The sequence below is a fragment of the Bos javanicus genome, chromosome 8 (genome assembly GCF_032452875.1).
Source record: "Bos javanicus breed banteng chromosome 8, ARS-OSU_banteng_1.0, whole genome shotgun sequence".
In the NCBI taxonomy this organism is placed as follows: Eukaryota; Metazoa; Chordata; class Mammalia; order Artiodactyla; family Bovidae; genus Bos; species Bos javanicus.
In genome coordinates this window covers 53,331,023-53,357,292 of record NC_083875.1, presented here as the reverse complement: position 1 = coordinate 53,357,292, position 26,270 = coordinate 53,331,023, and the positions used below count along the sequence as shown (strand labels likewise).

At 39.6% G+C, this 26,270-nt stretch overlaps 1 protein-coding gene across 6 annotated transcripts in view; it reads left to right on the top strand.

Annotated features, from left to right (window-relative positions):
- Nucleotides 1-26,270, top strand: part of PRUNE2 (prune homolog 2 with BCH domain) — a 294,221-nt gene that overhangs the window by 171,129 nt on the left and 96,822 nt on the right. For all 6 annotated transcript variants that reach the window (XM_061425575.1, XM_061425573.1, XM_061425570.1 and 3 more), the window contains exon 7: nucleotides 22,095-22,253. In XM_061425575.1, coding sequence (XP_061281559.1) covers nucleotides 22,095-22,253 — 159 coding nt within the window. The remainder of the gene's footprint in view (nucleotides 1-22,094; nucleotides 22,254-26,270) is intronic.

The window sequence follows — 26,270 nt, the reverse complement described above, 5'->3', positions numbered from 1 at the left end:
GGAAGTATAGTTCATTTATAGTGTTGTTAGTTTCAGGTGTACAGCACAGTGATTCAGATATATATATATATAATTATATATATATATATCCTTTTTAAGATTCTTTACCTTTATAGGTTATTACAAAATATGGAATATAGTTCCCTGTGCTATACAGTAGGTCCTTATTGGTTATCTATTTTATATATAGTAGTGTTTGTGTTAATCCCAAACTCCTAATTTATCTGCCCCCTCTACTTTCCCTTTTGGTAACCACAAGTTTTCTGTCTGTGGGTCTATTTCTGTTTCGTAAATAAGTTCGTTTGTATCATTTTTTTAGATTCCACATATAAGTGATATCTTATATTTGTCTTTCTCTGTCTGAACTTCACTTAGTATGAATATCTCTAGGTTCCTTCCATGTTGCTGCAAATGGCATTAGAAAAATTCTCTTAAAATAGGTTTACACACAGACACACACACACACAGATACAAACCCTACTAGACCACGAGGCTGCAAAATAATTTCAACCTACTATCCAAATTTGACTTTTGATATTTTCTGCTTAGATTACAATAAAAGAATGAAAAGTGATTAAAAGACAACTAACTTAAGTTCCCTTTTGTGTCCATATCAGATATGGCACTCAGAGTGAAATAAAGACAGATAGCATATAAAAATGTACTAAAACAAAACTCAAACTTGGGTTTTAGTCACTGCTCTACCATCAATTAACTACATGTGATACTAGGACTATTCCTGAAGCTTCTTGAACCTCATTACTCTTATCTGTTAAGTAACTATGGCTATTTTTTTTCTTGCTACTAGCTAGAGAATTGATAAACATCAACTAAGATTACTTTGATCTTATGTAGAAAATCCAACATTGCTCTATAAACGTAAAAGTTTACTTTCCCTTGAAGTGTCAGTACACCTTTAGGTTTTGATTCCTTTGTTCAGTAATAGGCTGCACCAGCCTAGGAAGCTAATAAGTGACCTAAAATCTCTTGTGGTCAGCCTTCTAGTTACTTTTGCTAATTCCCTGTCCTTGGTTACTAGGAGTCCAGCTGGTAGACTCCCCAAATTCTTTAGATCCCTTGATGACTTAATTTTCAGCCACTGAAGGGCTAGCCACTAGCTGTGATTAATGAGGAGAAAAACCTCTCTTCTTTCTTTCTGAAATGTAAAAGAGTAATGCTTTAGAAGAAAGGATTTTCTCTTGAAGTGGCCTCTCCTCCTGCAAATGTTGACTTCTTTTATTATCATTTATCAGGTTTTCATAAGTTATCGACTCATCTGTCTCTCTCTGTAGTTCTTTGATTGTGACAGAAACTCAACTCAGATTTGCTTTAAGGAAAACAGGGAACTAACTGCTCTAGTAAATGATAATCCCAGGTGGACCAAGCTTCTGGTACTCTTGGACTTGGAGCCAAACTGTGTCATCAGGGCTTGTCTCTTTTTCTCTGCCTCTCGCCTCTTTGTTGGCTTCTGTCTCAGGTAGCTCTCCATGATTCCCCGCGATGGCCGAGGGAGCTTCAAACAAATGTGATCCTTAGATCTCAGAGGAAAGAAGAAAGAGCTTCACATAACTCCTGTGAAGGCTCTGACTGACCAGCTCAGGTCATATATTTTCCTGGAACCAAGTGGGTGATATAGCCAAGTGGGTGAAGTACAGGTTGGCTGGGCCTGAGTCACGCGCCACACCGAGCTCAGTTTAGGAGTAAGGACAGCCCCACACAGCCGCACCGCGTGACAAGAGGTCCTCCCCAAAGGAAGGAATGATGGACAGAAAAAGTGCATGTGTCTATGGCAAACTAAGAGCTTACCTTGTGGCTCAGCTGGTAAAGAATCCACCTGCAACACGGGAGACCTGGGTTTGATCCCTGGGTTGGGAAGATCCCCTGGAGCAGCGAAAGGTTACCCACTCTAGTATTCTGGCCTAGAGAATTCCATGGATTGTATACACCATGAGTTCACAAAGAGTCTGACTCAACTGAGCAACTTTCACTTTCATGGCAAACTGCTGCTGCTGCTGCTGCTGCTGAGTCGCTCCAGTTGTGTCCGACTCTGGGCAGTCCCATAGACGGCAGCTCATCAGGCTCCCCCATCCCTGGGATTCTCCAGGCAAGAATACTGGAGTGGGTTGCCATTTCCTTCTCCAATGCATGAAAGTGAAAAGTGAAAGTGAAGTTGCTCAGTCGTGTCCGACTCTGTGCAACCCCATGGACTGCAGCCTACCAGACTCCTCCATCTATGGGATTTTCCAGGCAAGAGTACTGGAGTGGGTTGCCATTGACTTCTTCATCATGGCAAACTAAATTCCTCTAAAACCTAGTATTTATTATTTATAATATTCTAAGCACTGTGCTAGGATCTTATATTAACTATCTCATTTAGTCCTCTATAAATTATGAATTAGGTATTATTATCCCCATTTTGGATGCAGAAATTAAGGCTTTGAGGCTAAGTAAATGACCCTAAATCATGTAACTATAAATAGCATAGCTCAGAATTAGAGTCTGTCTCATTCACAGCCAAGGGTCTTTATTGCTTCATGTATTATATTTTCTCTTGTAAGTTCAATAATAGTAAAATTTACACATTTTTTTGGTCTTTGTCACCTTCCCCACTGTCCCTGATAACCCCTAGCTTCTGAATACCCTTTCATCTTAGGATTGTTAAATCACTGAATATCAAAACTCGAAGGGAACTTACAAACGCCTGCCCACATCCCATCATTTCAGTGTAAGGAGAACATTTGGGGACAGAGAAAAACCAACTTGTTCTCTTGTTGCCCAGACTTGATATGCCATTCCACCCAATAGTGCTTAACCTGAATCTTCTAAATAAAAGGATTCCAATAAATATTCTTTTTTTGATAATCAAACTATCTTTTAGCTACAGAATTCTTTAAATCATTAATATTATCTACACTTCAGAAAGAGAAAACCTAAAACTTTTTATAAGCAGATCACTTAAAAAATCATTTCATGGATCACAAAATAACAACTCTAAAAGAGCAAAATGATACTGTGTTTTATGGTGTGTCATCGAAAATCATGTCAAAATAAGGACAATTCAATGAAGTCTCTGACCTCTGGTGTTGTAAAGAGTTCATAGGATGTTCTGAAACCTTGTAGGTGAGGATTTTAATTATCTGTTTTATCCACTTTTTTTTAAACCCCCTTTTATCCACTTCAAATCTTAAATATCTAAGGAAATATCTGTGGTTCTAGGATGATTCCCAAGAAACTGCATAGTCAAAGAATGAAGACAGAGGCATCTGGTTTGGAACAAGTTCTGTTGGTCAGGAATGTCATTTATAAGTACAACTTAAGATGCTGCTGTCTGTCTTTCAGACGTTGCTATTGTGTGTATCTGTTGGGATGGGACTGGGGGGAGGTTAAACCCAATGACACAAGGGGTGAGTAACTTGCTTCTTTTCCCCTCTTAAGGACTCACACCTGTGGCAGACTCAGTCGGGTAGCAGAGTGGCCTTTTTCAGCAGCTAAAAAAAATAAATGACTCTACTATTAGTTTCCCAGCTTCCCAGGTGGCTCAGTGGTTAAAAAAAAATCCACCTGCAATGCAGAAGACTATGGTTTGATCTCTGGGTCAGGAAGATCCCCTGGAGAAGGAAATGGCCACCCACTCCAGGATTCCATGGATAGAGAAACCTAGTGGGCTACAAGTCCATGGGGTTGCAAAGACTCAGATGTGACTGTGTGACTAAACAGCAAGGTGATTTCCCCAGCTATCCTGCTGCCTAACCACTTGCAAAATTAAGGTCCTACTGTATAACACAGGGACCTATATTCAATATCTTGTAATAAACCTTAATAGAAAAGAATATTAAAATGTATATGTATAACTGAAGCACTGTATAGCAGAAATTAATACAACGTTGTATTGGGTTGGTCAAAAGGTTTGTTCAGGCCCACCCCAGACCTACTAAATTAGAATCTGCATGTTAACAAGTCTCCAAGGTGATTTGTATTAAAGTTAGGCTCTGGGTTAACATCTTGTGACTCAGAAGTCCTTAGTTTTGTGGGGTGGGGAGGTAGAGTTGTATACCCTGCCTCTCCTAATAAAAGCTCTCTCGATCTTCCTATCCATCTCATGCAGAACTAGACACGTTCTCCGTTTGGCTCCAATATCTAGTAATGATAACCTCGACTGAATGCTCCCCATTCACTGACAAGTCTTTACAATGCATGGGGGCATGTGTACCCTTTAACCGAATCCAATGTTTACCAAGAGTCAGCTGTGTTTGCTCTCAAACCTGTTGGTACCAGTTGTACTAGTTCATATAATTACACAATTTAAAGAAACTGATGAAATAGGAGTGGAAAAAGATAGTTATTTCTCAGATGAATGCTTTGGAAACACTCAGTGAAATGAAATGTGCTCTCTGAAAATATGCTCTCAAATTTGGGTGAAACAGCTATAAAAAATTGAGAGGGGATGATAAAAATGCACAAGGAATCCACATTCAGTTTCACATATGTCTAAGTTTTTATTCCACATTAATGAAACTGAAACTAGAAATGGCAAATTATGTGTATGGTCTTTGCAACAAAGAGAATGGGAAGCTCCTATAGACCCATGCTCATAAAATATCTAAAAGGTCCTGGCTCTATATGAAAAAAAAAATAAACACATGCATAATTTTAAATTCAAAATCATATAAAATTGCTATTTTATTTTATAATAGGACATTATAAATGTTGGTGATGGACAGGGAGGCCTGGCGTGCTTCGATTCATGGGGTCGCAAAGAGTCGGACACGACTGAGCGACTGAACTGAATTGAATATTACACTGTGTATATACTGTATAACTTTATTTTTAAAGAGTTAAGTAGAAGCGAAGAGTGATATTGTCTTCATGGACTCTTCCTTTTTAAGATTAGGAATTTGAGGTCCAGAAAGGTGAAGTATCTTGCTTTGGCTTCCCAGGTGGCACTAGTGGTAAAGAATCTGCCTGCCAAATCGGAGACATAAGAGACGTGAGTTTGATCCCTAGGTCAGGAAGATTCCCTGGAGTCGGAAATGACAACCCCTCTCAAGTATTCTTGCCTGGAGAATCCCATGGACAGAGGAGCCTGGTGGGCTATAGGGTCGCAAAGAGTCAGACACGACTGAAGCAACTTAGCATGCGTGCATGCATGTGGGTCTCAAAGTGTAGTCCCCAGAGCAGCTCTATCAACATCACTCAGGAGCTTACTAGCAATCATGATTCTGGGTGGACCCAAGACCTACCAAACCCTGAGAGTGGGACCCAGGTGTTTGTTTCCAGAAGCTCTCTAGGTGAATCTGATACAGCTTAAGTTTGAGACCCATCGGACTTGAGAAATAGAACCTGGAGAAGAACCTGTTTCTCCATCAGTCTGGCCATTACAGTATCTGGCTGATTTGTCAGGTACTTTCTCTGAACCTGACAGTTCTTTCCCTCAGAAATTTTAGAGTTTATATAGTTTAAACAATGGGCTGCAACAGAAAACTCTCAGACGGAAGAAAGATTCTTTTCAACATACAAAGAGTAAAAAGAAATGCTAAACTGTACCTAAGGATCAGAAATTTCTAATGAACTAATTGACAGATAAACTTACTGTTAATACAGCTGTGGCTGCTTTTCTTGCTGCTGCTGTCATAGGGTTACAACGTTTTGAGGGCTGACTCTGAGAGATACGAGGCTAAGTGTTTTACAGACTGTTTCATTTTGTAAAGGAGATTATTATCTTCATTTTTCCGGATGAAAGAATTGAAGCTTAACATGATCAAGTATCTTGCCTGAAGGTGCAGGGGAAACAGGATGTGGAATTAGGATTTGAATCATGGACTGTCAGATTTCAAAACCCATGCATTTAAGCACTTGCACATTTGGGGAGGAGTTAGAATTGCATTTTTAAAAATGAAGTTGCGAGCATCTGTTTTTGGGATTTGTGTTTTCTCCCTGACTCTGAAAGTTCACTCAATAACTATAGAGTAGAAATAAGAACTATTGATATAGTAACTATGTCTAAACAGCATGAATTAAAAACTGTTTCTTTTATCTGTGTATAACACTGTTCTTCATCTTAGCTGCACATTAGAATAATAGCTGGAATCCTCTGAAAAATATTCTGATGCCCTGGCCCTACCCTTTGCTGTTGCTGTTGTTGCTGCGTCACCTCAGTCCTGTCCGACTCTGTGCGACCCCATGGACTGCAGCCTACCAGGCTTCTCCGTCCATGCGATTCTCCAGGCAAGAACACTGGAGTGGGTTGCCATTTCCTTCTCCAGCCCTGCCCTTAGGCAATCAAATTTAAATTTCATAGTGTGGGGTCTGAGTGTTTTTTTTTTTTTTTAACAGCTCCCTGGGTTATCAGCTCCCTAAGGTATAGCCATGGTTGAGAACCAGTATGATATACAGATTCAGATAATTCAGGCTGAGAAATAAATTTTGATGAGTCTTCCCTTGTAGCCTGTTATCAGTCAAGGATGCTAGCCATTCACCGAAAGCTCAAGATGCCCCAGTCAGATTGCATTGCCCTCCAGTATCTGCTGTTTTCTAGGGTTACTATGTTTGAGCAAATGGCAACCCACTCCAGTATTCTCACCTGGAAAGTTCCATGGAAAGAGGAGCCTTCATGGGGTCACAAAGAGTTGGACACGACAGAGCGCAGCAACAACAACATGCATATTATTGTCAGGAATCTCAAATAGAAAATTCGATTTAAAAAAATCCCCTATTTACCCTTAACTGACCTGGATTAATACAGTTTTTCTAGACTTAAACTCTGGGAAATACCTAGGAAAACATGTTTTTCCTGGCACAGGAAGTAGATGCTTTAGTACAATCCTGGCTCTGACTTTTAAATCATCCTGCTTTTTCTTTTGTTTAAGAGAATGAATATGCTGTTTATTTTATAAGCTTGCCAGTATAAACTCAAAGACAATTGATGAGAATTTAAAAATTTTACCAGCCTAGAAAAGGGAAATATTTGGCCAGTTAGTACAGAGTATTTGTGTAAAAGTTTCCTATCTAATTTTTTTCAAGTCCTCTTGCCTCTTAAACCAGAGAGAATTACTGAGGTATCCTGCTTATGCAATAATATTTCTGAAAGAGTTGAAGGGGATTTGAATTATTTAAGTTTGCAAGATTCTTCTATTATTCTCTGTTTTTCTTAGGTAGGGTGTTTTGGTCCTGCAGGTGACATTTGACAATGTCTGGAAACGTATTTGATTGTCACACCCAGAAGACAGAGTTTAGCTACTGGCATCTAGTGAGTGGAGGCCAGTGATGTGGCTAAACATCCAACAATTCACAGAACAACCCCCACAGCAAAGAATGATCAAGCGAGGTCAAGCGAGAAACCCTGCTCTAAAGTTACTACTTTCTACCTGTTATGAATTTAGATCTCCCACCCCTGCCCTTGGGGTATTTGGCCTGCTTTGAGCCTTTCTATAAATAGCTCTTATATAATATAAAATGATAACATAGAAAACAACTCTTGTCCCACCAGATTTAGCCCAAATACTCGCTGCCTCTTGGGTAGGGCCTGAAGATAATTTCTGACTTGTATTTAAAGCATTTTGATGCCCTGCACATATAGTGCAAATAGCAATGGAAGTTTGACAGTTAAAGGGGAGACTGAGCAGGAGCCAAAAAGAGTATCCCTCACCATGACCTGAAAGAATAGAGATTGAGGAGGCTTGGCCTCTTTATCCTGGATTGCATACATAGTATTATGTATTTTTGATTGATTAAGCATAATTTTCATTTTATAAGTAACAGTTACATGTAATATGTTACATTTTATATGTAACAGTTACATAGATTTTTTTGATCACTCTTTATAATACCTCTCTTAACTGAGATATAAACTTGCATGAAATGAAAGTTAACTAAGGTTATCTCTCCCAGCATCATGTGTCTTCCTATAACTTGTGCTTGGTTGGCTGGAAATAAAACAGGGATTTGGGGAATAATGTGTATCTGTAGGTTTGTACAGATGTGTGTGTATGACAGCGAGAGATTGGGTAGCTCTTTGTGCCTGATATCTAGGGTGCCCACCTAAAGGTTTATCTGCTCACCACCACAGCCCCCACACCCCACACCCCCCTGCCAAGGAAAAGTATTTTATCTTATCACTCTTGCTCTGACAGGTACCATACCTGTATTATGTGGTTTTTCTAATCCACCTCAATTGCTAGGTATCCAGCCCAAGTGGGAGCAACCAGGATTCTTCCAGGGTTTTCAAACTCAAGATCAAGAGGGAGTGAGTCCTGAATAAATTTGAAAGGTCTACCCTGGAGCCGCTACCACCCACGTTTCCTGCCACAAGGAGGATGCTAACTGGTGGCAGGAGAGGAGAATGAAGCCAGGAGAAGAGGATGGAGAAGCTGAGTGGCCCCCACATCCCTAGCAACCCTTTCTCTCTTCCCAGCTTGTCCTCCACTTCTTCCTTTGCTTTTTTAGAACACTCACCATATCTTTGTGAAGTTTGAGTGAAAAACACCAGTTTGAGTGCAGTTTCTGTGACGTGAGGCCAAGAGAGTCACAGCAATACTGTGTTCTTACCTGAAAATGAATTCCTCAAGCTCCCCACACACAGACGTCTCCAAATGAAAATGAAACCACAAACCCTGGAGTGTTATCTGTTTGCAGGAGGGGGTTTCTGGTAATTAGATTAGAATTGCAACAAATGGCACACACAGACTGTTGGCTCTGCATGTGTGCTCTAAGATTGGTGTTTACCCTATTATATTCCAATTTAAGAATGTCATAAAGTTTATCACTGAGCAAATGGAAACTAGCAAGAGCAAATATGGATGGTGAGAGGTGTGTACCTTGATATATAGATATTGCAGACTCCGAAAGAAATCACTTCTGTTGGGTTGATAGCAAAGGGGACACAACCATATTCCCCACTTAAACTTGGTGGTGGTTGGGTATTTTTAGCAAATGAGTTGTCAGCAGAAAGGCTTCATTAGACCCATCAGGATATCTGCCCATGAAGAACGAATCCCAAACTGTACTGACAGTTTCCTTGAGCCAAAATGATGAAGCACCTCTGACAAGAGCCATATTGTGCTCCCCATGTGAGGAGCAGGAGGAACAAAAGAGACAGTTTGATCTTCATTTGGTCAGGTTAATATTGACACAGCTTAGAGAAATCAGACGTGTGTGCAGTGTACATGTGCAGTAACGGCTCTGGGGGCTTGACTGGTGGTGTCTATAAATCAGAAAGGGGTACCCAGAGAGGAAGGAAGGCTTCCTGCTTTCTTGAAATATTGTTCAAACGAGATGATTTATTTTTACCAAGAAAAATAAATAAAGCCGTGTTTAAGCTCATGGTTTAAAACAAGCTAATGGGTTTTTTAAAAAACATCTTTACATAATTATGGAAATAATTTATTATTATTTGGTAGCCAGTGTGTTTCCCAGGTTCTGACATTGTAAAAATAAAGGATGCCTCATGAGTGGATTTCTTTGGAGAAGGAAATGGCAAACACTCCAATATTCTTGCCTAGAAAATCCCATGGACAGAGGAGCCTGGTGGGCTACAGTCCATGGGGTCACAGAGTCAGACATAACTGAGCACACGTGCATGAGTGGATTTTCCATTATGCATAGGTCCTGAGCTGTTCAGTCCCATACAGAAATCCTTATAAACATACAAAATGTGGTCCACTGGAGAAGGCAATGGCAAACCACTTCAGTATTCTTGCCTCCAGAACCCCATGAACAGTATGAAAAGGCAAAAAGATAGGACACTGAAAGATGAACTCCCCAGGTCGGTAGGTACCCAATATGCTACTGGAGATCAGTGCAGAAATAACTCCAGAAAGAATGAAGAGACAGAGCCAAAGCAAAAACAACACCCAGTTGTGGATGTGACTGGTGATAGAAGCAAGGTCTGATGCTGTAAAGAGCAGTATTGCATAGGAACCTAGAATGTTAGATCCATGAAGCAAGGCAAATTGTAAGTGGTCAAACAGGAGATGGCAAGAGTGAACGTCGACATTTTAGGAATCAGCAAAATAAAATGGACTGGAATGAGTGAATTTAACTCAGATGACCATTATATCTACTACTGTGGGCAAGAACCCTTTAGAAGAAATGGAGTAACTATCATAGTCTATGAGAGTCCAAAATGCAGTACTTGGATGCAATCTCAAAAACAACAGAATGATCTCTGTTCATTTCCAAGGCAAGCCATTCAATATCATGGTAATCCAAGTCTATGCCCTGACCAGTAACTGAGGAAGCTCAAGTTGAATGGTTCCATGAAGACCTACAAGACCTTACAGAACTAACACCCAAAAAAAGATGTTCTTTTCATTATAGGGGACTGGAATGCAAGAGTAGGAAGTCAGAAAACACCTGGAGTAACAGGCAAATTTGGCCTTGAAGTACAGAATGAAGCAGGACAAAGGCTAATAGAATTTTGCCAAGAGAGCGCACTGGTCATAGCAAACACTCTCTTCTAAAAACATAAGAGAAGCCTCTACACATGGACATCACCAGATGGTCAATACCAAAATCAGATTGATTATATTCTTTGCAGCCAAAAATGGAGAAGCTCTATACAGTCAGCAAAAACAAGACTGAGTGCTGACTGTGGTTCAGATCATGAACTCCTTATTGCCAAATTCAGATTTAAATTGAAGAAAGCAGAGAAACCACTAGACCATTCATGTATGACCTAAATCAAATCCCTTACAATTATGCAGTGGAAGTGAGAAATAGATTTAAGAAACTAGATCTGATAGAGTGCCTGATAAACTATGGACAGAGGTCCCTGACATTGTACAGGAGACAGGGATCAAGACCATGCCCATGAAAAAGAAATGCAAAAAAGCAAAATGGCTGTCTGGGGAGGCCTTACAAATAGCTGTGAAAAGAAGAGAAACAAAATGCAAAGGAGAAAAGGAAAGATATACCCATTTGAATGCAGAGTTCCAAAGAATAGCAAGGAGAGATAAGAAAGCCTTCCTCAGCAATCAGTGCAAAGAAATAGAGGCAAACAATAGAATGGGAAAGACTAGAGATCTCTTCAAGGAAATTAGAGATACCAAGGGAACATTTCATGCAAAGATGGGCTCAGTTAAGGACAGAAATGGTATGAACCTAACAGAAGCAGAAGATATTAAGAAGAGGTGGCAAGAATACACAGAAGAACTGTACAAAAAAGATCTTCACTACCCAGATAATCACAATGGTGTGATCACTCACCTAGAACCAGACATCCTGGAATGTGAAGTCAAGTGGGCCTTAGAAAGCATCACTATAAACAAAGCTAGTGGAGGTTATGGAATTCCAGTTGAGCTATTTCAAATCGTAAAAGATGATGCTGTAAAAGTGCTGCACTCAGTATGCCAGCAAATTTGGAAAACTCAGCAGTGACCACAGGACTGGAAAAGGTCAGTTTTCATTCCAATCCCAAAGAAAGGCAATGCCAAAGAATGCTCAAACTACCGCACAATTGTACTCATCTCACACGCTAGTAAAGTAATGCTCAAAATTCTCCAAGCCAGGCTTCAGCAATACATGAACCATGAACTTCCAGATGTTCAAGCTGGTTTTAGGAAAGGCAGAGGAACCAGAGATCAAATTGCCAACATCTGCTGGATCTTCAAAAAAGCAAGAGAGTTCCAGAAAAACATCTATTTCTGCTTTATTGATTATGCCAAAGGCTTTGACTGTGTGGATCACAATAAACTGTGGAAAATTCTGAGAGAGATGGGAATACCAGACCACCTGGCCTGCCTCTTGAGAAATTTGTATGCAGGTCAGGAAGCAACAGTTAGAACTGGACATGGAACAACAGACTGGTTCCAAATAGGAAAAGGACATCAAGGCTGTGTATTGTCACCCTGCTTATTTAACTTATATGCAGAGTACATCATGCGAAACTCTGGGCTGGATGAAGCACAAACTGGAATCAAGATTGCCGGGAGAAATATCAATAACCTCAGATATGCAGATGACACCACCCTTATGGCAGAAAGTGAAGAACTAAAAATCCTCTTGATGAAGGTGAAAGAGGAGAGTAAAAAAGTTGGCTTAAAGCTCAACATTCAGAAAACGAAGATCATAGCATCTGGTCCCATCACTTCATGGCAAATAAATGGGGAAACAGTGGCAGACTTTATTTTTTGTGTGTGCTCCAAAATCACTGCAGATGGTGACTGCAGCCATGAAAATTAAAAGATGCTTACTCCTTGGAAGGAAAGTTTTGACCTACCTAGACAGCATATTAAAAAGCAGACATTACTTTGCCAGCAAAGGTCCATCTAGTCAAAGCTATGGTTTTTCCAGTAGTCATGTGTGGATGTGAGAGTTGGACTATAAAGAAAGCTGAGCACCGAAGAATTAATGCTTTTGAACTGTGGTGTTGGAGAAGACTCTTGAGAGTTCCTTGGACTACAAGGAGATCCACCAGTCCATCCTAAAGGAAATCAGTCCTGAGTGTTCACTGGAAGAACTGATGCTGAAGTTGAAACTCCAGTACTTTGGCCACCTGATGCAAAGAGCTGACTCATTTGAAAAGACCCTGATGCTGGCAAAGATTGAAGGTGGGAGCTGAAGGGGACGACAGAGGATGAGAAGGGGATGTCAGAGGATGAGTTGGTTGGATTGCATCACCGACTCAATGGACATGAGTTTGGGTAAACTCCAAGAGTTGGTGATGGACAGGGATGCCTGACGTGCTGCAGCCATGGGGTCACAAAGAATCGGACATGACTGAGTGAACTGAACTGACTAAGTGAAGTGGAGCCACAGTCTAGCTCTTTTCTCACTGAGCCCTTGAATCCATACTGTGTTGAAAGTTTTGATGATTATGGGTATGTCCTTAAAGGAAATGTAAATTATGCTGAGCTTGTAAATAAGGTGATGACATATTCATCTTTAATTGGTTGTGAACCTTCCCACATCCAAGTATTCTATTATTAACTAGCTGTGAGAGACTGCCTAGGACCATCCTTTTATGAAGTAGAGCATATAAGCATCTTTTTCCAGGGCAACTCTGTTGGACTAAGATTGGTTCTCTCCTGATGGGGATGGTGAGCATGAGGCAGGATGCCAGCGTGCTTAGTTTCAGGTTGATCCCGGCTTGTAAAATCCTGTTCTTATTCTTTGAAGCATATTGTATACTTCCCTGATGGGATGGATGGTTTTGTAAATGAAGGGATATGTAAACTTGCTACTATACTTCAACACCATCAGTAGTCACTGTGAACCCTGAAAAAGAGTGTGGCGATTTGTTTGTGCCTTAAAGGAGGAATCAGAACTACAACGTGCAACTTTGTGGGGACCGCATAGGTTCATTAACTGACCTACAGCTAAACTGTGCTGTGCTTGTGCGTCTGTTCATTGTTTCCAGAGTTTCAAGACGTCCGGACACTACTGCCAACACTTTGCTGTGCGTTAACCTCTACATATGAAACCTAACAGTTGCTGAACTTTGTAAATATGTGAAATTTTAAATTTAGGTAGATGCAGTTTTTGTCTGTTTACTGCTCTTCTCAGCTTTATTTGATAAACTTGCATTTTGAGGGTTGTCTTGGCAGTTTTAACTTTAAAAAAAAATCAAGGTTGTGGCTTGCTTGTGTATACTGACAAGGGAGACTTGTTAATAATAATAAACAGAAGTAAATGGAGTAGCAAAACTTTTATGAAATTAAAAGTGGCATTAGTAGTATCTTTGAAGAATTTTCTCACTTGGGGAAAACAAGGGTTAGAACCTGGGCTCTGCAGTCAGATGCGCCTGGGAGCAAGTCCCGTTTTCACATGTGTGAGCGCTGCGAGACATCAGTTACTTGTTTTCTCAGTGCAAAACAGAAACGCTACCCACGTCATCTGGGCACTTTAAAGCTTAAATGAGATGATGCAAAGCACGTAACAGAGCTTAATGCAGAAATGGTCTGATTAAATTGTTTTAGGCAATATACCTTTGGGTTAAATGAAAATTATGTTCATATGTACATGTATATGTTCATTTATATATTGCAGTTAATTTTCACAAAATCTTTTTACAAAAGGGCTCTTTTTTTAATGATAATATGTGCTGTTTGGCTCTATTTTCAAAATATGATGCATAATATAGTTTAAATAGATCAGTGAAGTTTTTACTACTAAAATGAGTTGGCTAGCTTCTGGGAATAAGAACAATAGAGTTTTTTTTTTTTTAATGACATGTGGTAAAAACGTGGTGAATATCTTTGCCTACCAATTAAAGTGTGTACGAAAAACAGAATAAATAAAATCTCTTTAATTTATGCATTTTGTGCTCTCATAAATCATTTTCCTGTCAAAATTATCAGACTTTATTATTGCTGAATATTTTAAACATCATAATGAAATATTGGTAGCATAAATCATGAAGCTTTCAGTAAGAACGTTTGTGTACATACCTCAGCATTTTTCATATATCTTGATTTAAAAAAAAAATAGTCCTCAATCTACAAGTAAATCCACACAGTATAAATGTCAAACCATCCTCTTAAATTTCAGTAACTCAGCAATCCATGCTAACCATTGTGCTTACAAGGTAGTTATGGATTGTCATATTATGTTTCTAAGACTCATTCTTCTCAAAGATGAAACTGTGTGAGCTTGTATTTTAGTCTTGGTAATGATTTCTATATAAGCTTCCTATCTACAGATTCTATCTACTCACTTTTCCTATTTCCTGCAAGAAGAAAAAAAATTCAGACATGATAAATCTATAACTTGTTCTTGACATTAGAAAATGATTTATTTTTATTTTATTTAATAAAAGCATTACTCAGTAAATTTCATCTGTGATTTGCAAGAGAGACAACTGTTTTGGATTAAGTGTGTAGTCTAGAGTATTAGATCTAAATGGAAGGTACTAGCATGAGGAGTGAACTCCATTGAAGGTGATACCAACCAGGGCTCTTGGCCTTCCTTAAGCAATAGAAATTGGTAAGAGGCAAGCTTTTATTGGGGCCCCTGCTGCAGCAGTGGGGGGCAAAAACAAGTAGCAGTTTCCCTTGCTTACTCCCCTGACTGGGGTGTGACGAGCTAGTTCCTTAAAGGAGTGAATGAGGGGTGTATCCAGGGATCCGGGCAAAGCGGTGGCTTAGGTGGTTGGCCCATGCCTTTGGTGGTGAGTGCAGGGGACACTCACTCTTGCCTAGAAAATCCCATGGACGGAGGAGCCTGGTAGGCTGCAGTCCATGAGGTCACTAAGAGTCGGACACGACTGAGCGACTTCACTTTCACTTTTCACTTTCATGCATTGGAGAAGGAAATGGCAACCCACTCCAGTGTTCTTGCCTGGAGAATCCCAGGGACGGGGGAGCCTGGTGGGCTGCCGTCTATGGGGTCACACAGAGTCAGACATGACTGAAACAACTTAGCAGCAGCAGCAGCAACAGGGGGCATGCATGATACCTGATTTTGCTCCCAACACCTTGTTTTTCTCCCTGCTCTTCAGAAGTGGCAATTGAATTTTGTGGTCTTTTTGTGTTGTCTTGTCCATAATTTGCCCCAACTGCCCATAGGTGTATTTATTTTTTAGTCCCTTATCATTTCTTTGTATTTTGTGGCTTAAGGATACATTTGTCCAGGTGCAAGCATGCAGCAATTGGTCCAGGTCCCAGCCTGGCACAAAGGTAGTATGGCACTTGGAACGATGCAAAAGACTCTATCCATGGTGCTTTGGCTGAAGAAAAAATCACTGTACATGTTTTTGTTTTATTTGTGTAGTGGCAAACTGAAGCTCGTTCATTGACTTTAACCTAGAATTAAGATAAAGCATCCATTAATGAGAAACACTGCCTGATCCAGAGTTTTTATGTTATTTTACTTTTTAAAATGACTTTGCTTCAGGTGTAACTTCCTCTGTAATCTCTCATCTAGGAATTTTACATGTGATTCACTTCAGTGACTTGTGTGTGACTATGATTGCGAAGTTCACAGTATTAGAATATAAGGCAAGAAATTGTAATATGAATAATCAGTTGCTGTACCAAGAATTTGTGAAATACTTTCTATGAATCTAATTATTCCCGTGAGTCCTAAGCATGACCTTTGCTGCTGCTGCTGCTGCCAAGTCACTTCAGTTGTGTCCGACTCTGTGCGACCCCATAGACGGCAGCCCACCAGGCTCCCCCATCCCTGGGATTCTCCAGGCAAGAACACTGGAGTGGGTTGCCATTTAGAGATTTAATGTTTATTGTCCATTATATGCCAGGCATTGGGCCTGCTTTTTGATACACATTAAGTTCTTAGTAATCTTAACAGTTTTATGAGGTGAGGGCTTACAGATGAGGACTTTAGAGAAATTAAGTAAACTCACTTAACACACTCAGCTAGTGAATGGCAAAGCCAGTTAGCCTCCAAAGACTTTACCAGGAGCTTCGGAGAAAGTACCCCAAGTTAATAGAGAGACACAATGTCCACTTTAATATCAAGATTCTTAATACCCATTGTATTTTAATTTCAATATATATTATTTGCATACATATAGAAGTGACATTCTAATTTTATATGATTATAGAAATTATTTTCTACTTTACACTATGTCCGATGTTTTCTTGTGTTATTAAGTATTCTTTGATAGTGTGGTTTTTAATACCAACATAACATTCTTTTATGTTACGATTCCATAATTTATTGAACTATTTCTCTATTGTAGGACATTTAGATTGTTTCAAAGTTTTAGTTATTATAGTAATCTAGTGAATAGCTTTGTCCATAAAACTTTCATGTGCATATATAATTATTTCTTTGGAATATATTTCTAACAATGTATAAGAATGCCCATTCAGCCGTATTTACCAATTATAGGAAAAGAGAACATAAAACATTATCAAAGGATTTCTTTGATTATTAATGATTTCAGGTATTTCAGTTGTGAATTATGTTCACCAACTGTTTTTTTTCTATTGCTATGTCTACTTTTTTGCATTGGTTTATAAGAACTCAGTTTCAAGGACATTAAACCTTTCTCTTCCCTGTTTTTTTTTTTTAAAAAAAGAAAAAAATAGTAAATATTTGCATTGAGAAACTCTTGAGTGAGTTTTAAGCTCACAAGTATCATGGTTTTGGCTACATTTTTCAAAGCTCTGTCTTGGTCTTGTGTGAAGAACTAGTCATAGGGAAAGGAGATGAGCCACTTCAGAGAGACCAGTTGGGAGACTGTCACCCAAGTTCAGGGGAGAGATGATGGTGACTGTGGCCATGACAGTAATAGAGATGGAAAGAAGTGAGAGAAGTGTTTGGACTTGAGATATGTTTCAGAGGGAAAGTTAATAAGAGTTGCTGATGGATTATGTGAGGAATGAAGGGGAAAAGAGGATAAAGAATAATTCCTAGATGTTTGATTTGAGGAACTGGGCGAATGGTGGTACCATTTCATGCTATGGAGGAAACTGGGGTGGAGGTAGGTTGTACTTTATTTGAGACACTTATGAGATATTGATGTGATGATATCACATAGGTAAATCAGGTTAGCATTCAGGTGGATGTGATTTGGTTGTCATTGGCAGATAGATGATTTGAAAGCCATGTGACTGGATGAAATCACTAAGGAGAAAGTGTGAACAAGAAAGAGGTTAGAAACATGTAAAAGTTGACTAGGGGAGAAGCAGCAGCAAAGATGACGGAGGAGTAGCCAATGAGTTGAGAGAAAGTGTAATGACGGGGAAGTGAAGGAATTAAGTGTTTCAAGAAAGAGGGAAAATCAACCTCATGAAATTATTGGGAGAAGTCAATTAAAGTAAGAAGAGGAAATAGATTTTTGGATTTGGTGACCTGGAAATGATTGATACTTTTGAGAAGAGCAGTTTCAGTGGAATGATTGGAGGGGCAGAAATCTGACAGGAGGGATTCAGAAGACAATAGAATATGTACATATGGGTGTTGTAAGGAGAGTGGTTTTTCTCTCAAAGAATGTGCACATTTAAGGACTCAGTTGTTTATAAGACATTATTTAGATCACTTATTTCATGTGATGTACTAAAGCTAATAGGCATATAGAATAAAAACTAAAATTTTCAGAGTAATGGGTTAAGAACTAAAATGGGATTTTGTGAGAGAATAGAATTTTCCATTGCATTTGTAATGGGTTAAGAACTAAAATGGGATTTTGTGAGAGAATGGAATTTTCCATTGCATTTTTCCAAGTACTTTCAACTACAAAAGTAGTACGTCTTTTGGACACTATCACTATCTTGGTTTTTATATTAGTTAGAATATAGCCCTGCCATTTCTGTTTGCCTGCCTTTTGTCCTTATGATCTATCACCAACCTCTTCTGAGGGCCCTTGACATCTACACCTTGGCTTTTGGCCAAGAAATAGCAAGACCTTTCTCTCCCTACATTTTCAGGCTTTCTACTAATTTCAAAACCGGGAATTGCTCAAGCAAAATAACTCATGACCTCTAAAAGTCTCTAACGATCTAATCTCTAGATCCATGAGGGACAAAAGACTGCGGCTGGGACCACTTGCCTTTCTTCCTAACTGATATGTTGAAATAGTCTGGGCTTTCACCAATTTTCAGGTTTAACAATTAGTAATATAACTTCCTAAATCTCATGCAACAATCTCAGGCTGGGGTCATATTTCAAATATGGAGGGTTGGATGATGGGTGTAGAGGTGGTAAATGAAGGTTGTATTCCTCTGTTTTCTAAACCTTTGGCAAATTGGGATATATATATGCATATAATTTTAACTTCAGGTGGGGAAAACATTTTGGAGATATTTGAGCAGATTAACAAATAATATTTGTATACATGTAACTAAAACAGTAATTTATCAGGTAGAAGGCAGATGGGGGGAATAAAATGCCAACCTGTATCTACAGTGGGTTGTGTTCATGATGAAGTGGTATTTATTCAGGGCCAGCCTAGCTTGTCAGCAACATAAGAGGTGTCGCAGCACATGACTCCTTGTGTAGCTAGAAGACAATAATAAATTATCTCCTATGCAAACAGCACCAGCATAAAAGCAGAACAAACAAACCCTGCCTCCCGGATTCCTGAAGAATCTTACTCTTTTGCTTGTTTGATTCTGTTTTAAACATGAAATTCCTGGCATTATCCTAAAGCCAGTGAGATTGAATCTGGCTTGGGCGATTTTATTAGGGTGGATAGGACATAGTAGTTGACGATCTCTGTTTTGGGGTTACTGTAAAAGATAAGTATTTTGTTTCTTGGGTTCACATAAGTCTTTGTTTTATCAATACTCTGTGATCCTGTGGAATTCAGGGCCACCCAGAGGAAAACTGGGGAATTATACAAAGGAGCTTGATTCTAAGAATCACTTGAGGTACATAATGAAATTACAGATTCTTGGACCCAATCCTGGGCTGCTAAATGAGAACCTCTGACAAAGTAGCCTAAAAGTACACATCCCATGGTGATGTTAATCATGAGGCTGGAATGAACAGCAGGGAGCTGAGGGCCTGAGTCAGTAAAAGGCCCATGACAGCACTGAGTGCAAAGGGTTGGTTCACAGGAAAATATATAAATTAAAAATGGCTCCCCAGAGCAGTGCTTTTCAGATTTCCATGTGCATTTGAATTGCCTAGGATTTGTGGGAAACACAGATTCTGCTTCAGTAGGTCTGGAGTGTGACCTGAGACCCTTCGTTTCTAACAAGATGCCTGATGGTGCCAGTGCTGCTGGATTAGAGTTTAGCAAGATCTTGGGGCCATCATTTTAATACAAAGTCCAGAGAGATTGGAGCTAAGCCATCTTTTTTGAATAGCACATATTCCACAAGTAGGGCTTTGAACAATGCTGATTCTCTTGAGTGCTAATCTTGCACTCAGGTACCAGGAAAACCTGCTTTCTCTTGTGTGAGGGACCCAGCTAGAAGTGTCATGGTAATTACTATTGTGTGTCAGAATCTTTTAGAAGTGGTGTGTCTTCTTTCAAGGGTTTATAAATATGTTGGGGGAAATGAGTTTATGCACATCATGAAAAAAATATTTTGAAAGGAAAATTCTAAGTCTTTTTATGCCAAAGCCTTTAGTCATTGGAGATAAGATGTACATGGTTGTTGTCCATTATTGTTTTCCTTTAGGACCTCATCTTTTTTTGCAATTCATAATAGCAAGAAGCTCAGCATTGAGATTCTTGATAGTTAACACCAATAATGATTTGAAATAATTTTATCTATTGAATGCCCATTGTGTATAAGGTCCAATTAAAAAAACTCATTCTAAAAATCTACTTTTGTGAGTGAATTAATTTTTGAAGTACTTATTTAAAGATTATTATTATGACACTTGGACAATAAATTAAATGCATGAAAGCTGACTGTGTGCATACTTCCAAAAGCTATTGTATTTGAGCATCATACATTTCATTACCAGGTCCATACGGTAGACCCTTTGTATTCATCAGCAATGTATCCTGAGATCTTTGTGAATTCCCATGTGCACTTCCTTGTAACCAAAAGTGAAAGTAGCCTCATGAGATAGCTAATGAGAGTAGTGGCCACAGGAGTAGACAGCAAGGCTCCTAGAGGCAGGGAAGCCACTGATGGGTTGGATCCACCCAATGGCCAGGTTTCTCGTTTTCTCTCTCGGTGACCTCATCAACCTTGACATTCAGCTCAGCAGAATTACAGAATACATGTATTATGGGATATTTCAAGTGGCTAAATAGTCTAAGCTACGAATATCGAATCCACAAGTGTTAAAGAGCTACCATATACAAACATTCATCTGGACATGAAAAAAGTCTGCACCCAAATGTGCTGCACTGTTTAGCTCTTCATAATGGTTATTTGAGGTGGAGGTGTGTGGTATTTCCACTTCCTATGGGCTGCTTTTCTGTACTGCTTTAATGTTTTACCAGTGCCATGCATAATTCTGATGACTTTGTAATCAGGAAAAAATTAACAGAATTCTTTATATCTCTTGAATGCACATTAAGATGATTTCCATTGAGTAGAGCTATGGATTATCAGGTGAAGATTATGTGATTGTCATTTACAGGTGTTATTAATATTATATATATATATACACACACTATGATAAAGGATTATGTAGCACAGGTTGATTTTCTGTGTCTCTCCATTCATTCAACAAACTTTTCTTGAGCAACTAGTATATGCCAGGCATTATGCTAGGGGGTAACATATGGTATTCAGTGTATTGTTTTAGGGAGAAGGCAATGGCACCCCACTCCAGTACTCTTGCCTGAAAAATCCCATGGACGGAGGAGCCTGGTGGGCTGCAGTCCATGGGGTCGCTAGGAGTCGGACACTACTGAGCTACTTCCCTTTCACTTTTCACTTTCATGCATTGGAGAAGGAAATGGCAACCCACTCCAGTGTTCTTGCCTGGAGAATCCCAGGGATGGGGAAGCCTGGTGGGCTGTGTCTATGGTGTCGCACAGAGTCAGACACGACTGAAGTGACTTAGCAGTATTGTTTTAAGAAAGAGAGATAACCATGCAGACAAAAAGTGGGTCTCATTGTAGTTAATACAATTCAAAAAGGCCAGAACATTCCCACAGATGATGTGAGCCACAGGTCTGGGTATACTCTGATGATGGGTCCCTTTTCCAGTTATTCCTTCCTCTTTAGATATCACATAGAAAGAGCAAGCAGATCTGACATTACATCCCTGACACAAATCTCCTAGATTTCTACGTTGGAATAAAAAGAATTTGGTAAACTCAGCTGAGTATATCCTCAGGAATTCTGCTTGGAGTTAATAATCATTAGAAAATAATTACAGAAAAAAAACAATAACTTCCTCCTACTTTTCTAGTGGGTTGTAATAATAATCTACAGACATTCCTATGTCATGTGAACAATAAAAGGAAAAGTATGTTTTACAAAGTCAAACATTTTAGGGAAAAAATGGTAAGCTATTTGTTCCTCTCTAAACTGTTCTTAATGGTAACAGCAATGATGCCTTCCTTTCTTGGTTTAGGAAAACAAAACAAAACAAGGAATGTATATTTCAAGCCATAGTATGAAAAATTTGCAAACTTTCTCAAAGCAAAATATTTATTTCATTTGTATCTAATAATAAGTATCATTGGTAATACATCTTAAGACTGGACAAATTTGTGGCATGATTCACCAGAGCCGAGCAGCTTGATGTTAATATCAAATTGCCTGTTGTTTCAGAACTGTACATTTCACAGCAATATCACCAGTGATTTGAAAGCATTCACAGACAAGTTTGGTTTTGATGTCCTCATCCTCCTGGCCAGTTACCTGTCAGAGGAGCAGCAGCCCAGACAACAGATCGCTGTGTATTCTGAGAACCTAGAGCTGTGCAGTCAGGTAAGAACTTCCTTGACCCAACGATTTCACGAATCCCCATCTGCTGGCTCTCAGAACATGGGGTAGAAGATGGCAATGGACCGGTGGCTTAGAGAAATTAGCCCAAGAGATAAGGTCCTAGAATTTGAGTTTTAAGAAATGTTGGAGGCTGGGTTTCCCTGGTGGCTCAGTGGTAAAGAATCTACCTGCCAATGCAGGAGACACTGGTTCAATCCCTGATCTGGGAAGATGCCACATGCAGGGGAGAAACGAAGCCTATGTGTTACAACTATTGAGCCTGTGCTCTGGAGCCTGGAAGCTCCAACTACTGAGCTCACGTGTGACAACTACTGCAGCCCATGTGCTCTAGAGCCTGTGCTCCACAACAGGAGAAACCACCACAGTGAGAAGCCCATGCACCGCAACTAGAGAGTAACCCCTGCTTGGTGCAACTAAAGGAAAGCCCAGCGAAGACCCAGCACAGCCCAAAACAAATAAATAAATAAATTGATGGTAGCTTAAATGTTACTTTAAAAGAAGAAATGTTGGGGGCACTTTGCACATTTGGCTAGTTATTTCTCAAATTTTTAGTTTTGATGGTATAAATTAACTAATTAATTAATTAGTGTTAAGTGCTTTAATTCAGTTTTTAAGTTTTTAGCTGTTATGCTCTGTTACTAACCAGAATTGGCAGTGAGGTAAATGTTGGCTTTTTTTTCATTTTTTAATTGAGGTATAATTGACAGATAGCCTTATATTAATTTCAAGTGTACAACATAATGATTCAATGCTTGTATATGTTGCAAAATGATCACCACATTAAGTCTAGTTAACATCCATCATATATATAATGATATTTTTGTATAATTATATATTTTTTATAATATATAATTTTTTTTCTTGCAATGAGAACTACTCTCTACTCTCTTGTGTGCAAGCTAAATCCCTTTAGTTCTGTCCAACTCTGTGCAACCCTATGGATAGTAGCCCGCCAGGCTCCTCTGTCCATGGGACTCTCCAGGCCAGAATACTGGAGTGGGTTGCCATTCTCTTCTCCAGGGGATCTTCCCAACCCAGGGATCAAACCTGAGTCTCTTATGTCTCCTGCATTGGCAGTCAGGTTCTTTATCACTTGTGCCACCTGGGAAGCCCTTCTACTGTCTTGGCAACTTTCAAATATGCAATACAGCGTTGTTAACTATAGTCACCAAGCTGTACATGACATCCTCGTGACTTATTTGTAACTGGAAGTTTGTACCTTTTGACTCCCTTCATCCATATAGGGACTTTAAAAGAGCCCCATAACCATTTCTTTTCTTGGCTGAATCCATAAAGAGAAAGATCATATCTTTTTCACCCAAATAAAAGTCATCATCCTTTGGGTGCTGTTTGCTTTGAGGATTGCTACCTGGTAATAACTAACAAAATTTATTCCCTGACTAAATACCTGTTTGGTTCCCAATGCTTAATAACTGATCTGAAGCTTTAATCAAAGTTAGTATTTTGACACAGCCACTAATCAAATACCTTGGACACCTTGGACATGTCGGAGAAAAACATACATTTTTCAAAAAAAGTTTTCCTCCAGGTACTATAATAAAATTCTGTTTGGGTAATCAGTCAAACCATCTTGGTTGAGAGCTGAGTCTTTTAACCCAACGTTTTCATAATATAAGAAGTAGACAAAATTAGGACTTCCCTGATGGTGCAATGGATAAGAATCTGCCTGTCAATGCAGGGGGCATGGGTTTAATCCCTGGTTTGGGAAGATTCCATGTGCCATTGAGCAACTAAGACCCCCATGCGCTACAGCTACTGAGCCCGTATTCTAGAGCCCATGAGCCACAACTGTTGAGGCTGCATGCTGCAATTACTGAAACCCAAACGCCTAGAGCCTGTGCTCTGCAGCAAAAGAAGCCACCACAGTGAGAAGCCCATGCACCGCCGTGAAGAGTAGTACCCCTGCTCACCACAACTAGAGAAAGCCCACACAGCAACAAGGACCCAGTGCATCCAAAATAAATAAGTAAATTTTTTTAAAAAAACAACATTCCTTTTTTAAAAAGTCAGTGAAAATAGGCCAGTGATATACCAAATCAGGCATATTTAATAACTAATATGGGACTATACATAATTCATTATAATATGGATGACACAGACATAGAACCATTTCATCACTTATCTTTCCTCACTAATGGCTTAGACACCTGGTCTACTCACAGATGGCTAGAGGTGAAGTCTCAACTCCCTTCTTTTCAACATCCTCACTTTCTGTCCCCCAAGAGATCCATTTCTTGACACTCTCCAGGTTCTCTGTGCCCTTAAATCCAAGTGTGAACAAGCCCCCTTCTCTTGCTGCAGATGCATCTGATACCCTTCTGACCCATCTGTGAATTGCATCACCAGCCTGTGGCTTTTTCAGTACTTTGTTCCACACAGTTTCAAAGCTTTTGTTATGTCTTATAAATAAAATTTTATTTTATCTTTGGTCACTGGTTTCCTAGGGACGGGACTAAAGTCTCCTAAGCCTCTAAAACAGTGGTTTCAAATCACTTTTTGTAGCAAACTGATTTAAATGTTGGTTAATCTAAAACAGACAGAAGTAGAAGATAGATGAAGGGATTAGAAGCCCTTGAGTTGACTCCACCCTGTCTCTCCTCACCAGCCCTCCCCATCTATCACTTAAGAGACATCTCCTTGAGATCTTAAGCAACACAAAGTCAGGACTGTTCTAGAGGAATCCTTCTTTGACCATGTGGTCACAATTGGTTAAGGGTCAGCCTCTATAGCTCAGTTGCCTGAGTTCAAAAATGTGGCTCCATCCATTGATACCTGCGTGTTGTTGGTCAAATTATTTAAACTTTCTGTGTCTCTATTTCCTCACTGAAAAAATGGGGATAACAGGAGGGCTACTACGGGGCTTCCCTGGTGGCTCAGTGGTAAAGTATCCACCTGCCAGTGTAAGACACCCAGGTTCGATCCTTGATCCAGGAAGATTTCACATGCTGCAGAGCAAATGAGCTTATTGTGCCATAACTAATGGGCCTGAGTCTGGGAGCCACAACTGTTGAAGCCTGCATGCCCTAGAGCCCCTGCTTTGTAACAAGAGAAGCCACCTCAATGAGAAGCCCACACACCTCGACGAAGAGTACCCTCAGTTGCTGCAACTAGAGAAGAGCCCAAGCAGCAGTGGAACCCCAGTACAGTCAAAAATAAATAAAAAATAATTTTTGGAAAACTTTCTACCTTGTAGAATTATTGTGAGGATTAAAGGAGATATTGCACATAAAATCCTTAGAACTGTGCCTGGCATATGAAAGCAGTCAATGAATGTTAATTATTATTATTATTGTCTATGTGAGCTCTGTATTTATAACTGTTTTTGTTGTTATTACCTCCACTTATCCTCTGGGGCCATTTCAAAGGCCCAGTGTGCAAAATGTCCTCAGCATTTCCCAGGAAGTCATAGAGCTACAGCGCAGTTTTGGCCTCACATCCGCCTACTTTCCACGGAAGCTCTGTCTATTCTGGGCTCTGTCAGTGCTTCTGGGGGCAGGAAGAGAAGGCTGGAGCCTGAGTGCTGTTGAGAAAGCTGCCCCTGGAAACTGCTTCCTCTTCCTACTTTCTCCTTTACCTTAAAGCAGGTCTCAGCTGCCTATGACAAACAGGAGTCTTCCTTCTGCATCATTTTCCCTAGTCCAATATTTTCCCCCCAGTTTTGTCTACAACTAGCATTATCTCTGCCTTTTGCAAAGCTGAATTTTGCTCCTGTTGGATGATGGCATTAAGTTACACTGAGGAAAGGATTTAAGTAGTTTTATCTCTCTTTACCTATAACTTTTTAGAGCCAGCAAAACTGAGCAACTGGATTTGGGGTTCAACAAAAAGCCAGTTTGGTTGGATTAGAGAATGTGGTGGTAAATTAAGTTGAATTTGGTGTGTTTTTCATTCTACTATTCTCAGTTCTGTCTTTTTTTCTAGACAGATGAACACAGATTAATTTTATATTACAAAAAATTAAGAAAGACAAATTGCAAA